At 57.8% G+C, this 2,130-nt stretch overlaps 1 protein-coding gene across 1 annotated transcript; it reads left to right on the forward strand.

The window, feature by feature from the left end:
- Positions 1-1,138: 1,138 nt before the first annotated feature.
- Positions 1,139-1,785, forward strand: PUNSTDRAFT_139742 (uncharacterized protein; the record flags this gene model as incomplete). The annotated part of the gene is made up of 4 exons (XM_007389469.1): positions 1,139-1,163; positions 1,224-1,444; positions 1,618-1,697; positions 1,755-1,785. The coding sequence occupies 4 exons, from the start codon at positions 1,139-1,141 to the stop codon at positions 1,783-1,785; spliced, it is 357 nt and encodes a 118-aa protein (XP_007389531.1).
- Between the last annotated feature and the right edge of the window lie 345 nt (positions 1,786-2,130).

The following is a 2,130-nucleotide window of genomic DNA, read 5'->3' on the forward strand; positions in this document are numbered from 1 at the left end:
TCCCAGCCAGGAGGTCAGGCTGACCTCCGGGCGTCTCAGTTTTGGATGTTTGGGGTGTCAGTGCATAGCCCCAGAAGTACTGAATCCAGAAGTACTCTCGCACCTCACTTTATATTGGTAGTCGTTCCGTAATTCATCATATCCTCCTAAAACGGTGAGAAGGGCCTGGAGGATTATCCAGCGATCAAGTTCCCACGGTTAGTATGTCAAAAAATCATGTTCGCCAAGCCCCTAGCCCTGTCCCAGCCAGGAGGTCAGGCTGACCTCCGGGCGTCTCAGTTTTGGACGTTTGGGGTGTCAGTGCATAGCCCCAGAAGTACTGAATCCAGAACCACTCTCGCACCTCACTTTATATTGGTAGTCGTTCCGTAATTGATCATATACTCCTAAAACGGTGAGAAGGGCCTGGAGGATCATCCAGTGATCAATTTCACACGGTTAGTATGTCAGAAAATCATGTTCGCCAGTCCCCTCCCACTGGCCATTTTTTCAAGATTTTAGAAGCTTCATATATTGCAGTATTCGTCGAACAATCGGTTTTTTAAATCGAAAGAAATGATGCTCATAAATCACCGTCCGTTTTTCTCGACAGTTCCCAACTGAATCGCTACTCACCGTCTGACAACGCCTCTTCGTAACTATGACGGGTACCTCCATGAATATTCTGGCGATTTAAGGCGCTGTGGGCATATCTCCACCAATATTTTGGTGGAGATGTCGCCGGGAGGATTGCTCGCCGCCACCGTGACCGTGGGACTCCGGCAAGCTCGGCAGGGGGTCTGAACGCGCGTCGTGACACTGCCACGGTGACCGTGGGTCCCGGCCTGCTCGGCGGATGCGCGTCGTAACACCGCCACGGTGAGCCATGAGCACCACGTGCCGACATTGCCACGGGTCCGAGCGCGCGTCGTGACACCGCCACGGTGAGCCACGCGCGGACGCGAGTCGTGACACTGCCACGGTGAACGTGGGTTGCGCGGCACGGCACTGCCACGGTGAGCCACGGGGCGCGTCGTGACACTGCCACGGTGATTGTGGGTCCCGGTCTGTTCGGCGCGCCGCGCGGCACGGCACTGCCACGGTGAGCCATGCGGCATCGGGCCGTGGCCCGCTCGCACGTGCTGGCATCGCCACGGTGATGCCCGGATTGGTCGGGATCGACGGTGAGCGTGGGATAAAGGTCACGGGAAGACGGTGAACGCGGGAACCGATCTGTCCATCAGCTTCCTGGGCGCTGATGGGGTTGGACTTTGCCCTTCGCCCCGCTCGCCTGCTGGTCACTCGACTCCCGCCTCCCGCCTCCCGCCCTCCCCCTCTTTCGTTCTTCTCTGCGCCGACGCCGACCGCTCTCTCCCGCCCGCCGCCACCGGCGGCGGCTCTGGCCTTCCACGCCGCTGCCAACGCAGGCGATCGCTGCCCGCAAGACAGGGCTGGCGAATTCGTTGTGAGGGGGGCGCAAGGTGAGTAAACGCCTTCTTTTTTGGTTCCGTTTCGCGACGATCCCGGGTCATCCGACCTCCGGCGTCGGGGTGCATAGTCGCCTCGACGTCAGGAGGCCATTTATCGCTTTTGAGTATCCGTTTCCGACACTGCTAACTTTCTCCCCCCGTTTTCCAGGATGCATATGAGCCGCCGTCCTCGCGACGCGGCCTTTCTCCACCATCACTCACCCCACCAACGCGCTCCCTCGGCAGTCGGTAAGTCCCCCCCCCTCCTTGCCTGTATGCGCGGCTAACGCGCTTTCGGCTTTGCAGACGACCTTTACTCGTCGCCGCAGCCGCGTAAGTACGGCCCCCCTATCCATGCCCCAGGGTGGAAAACAGGCTGTTTTCCGCCCGTCTCAGATTTGGTTGATTACAGCCTACATGCATAGATTAGCAAGATATCAGTGGTCAGGAACCATCCCCACAGATTTTGAATCACTGCGCAGCCGGCCATAAAATGGTTATGGTCTGGAGGGTGCAGAGCCATTTGTGAGCCCGATACAGCAGTTATGGGGTGAGTAACCCTATCCATGCCCCAGGGTGGAAAACAGGCTGTTTTCCGCCCGTCTCAGATTTGGTTGATTACAGCCTACATGCATAGATTAGCAAGATATCAGTGGTCAGGAACCATCCCCACAGATTTTGA

The sequence above is a fragment of the Punctularia strigosozonata genome (assembly GCF_000264995.1).
Source record: "Punctularia strigosozonata HHB-11173 SS5 unplaced genomic scaffold PUNSTscaffold_179, whole genome shotgun sequence".
NCBI classification, from domain to species: Eukaryota; Fungi; Basidiomycota; class Agaricomycetes; order Corticiales; family Punctulariaceae; genus Punctularia; species Punctularia strigosozonata.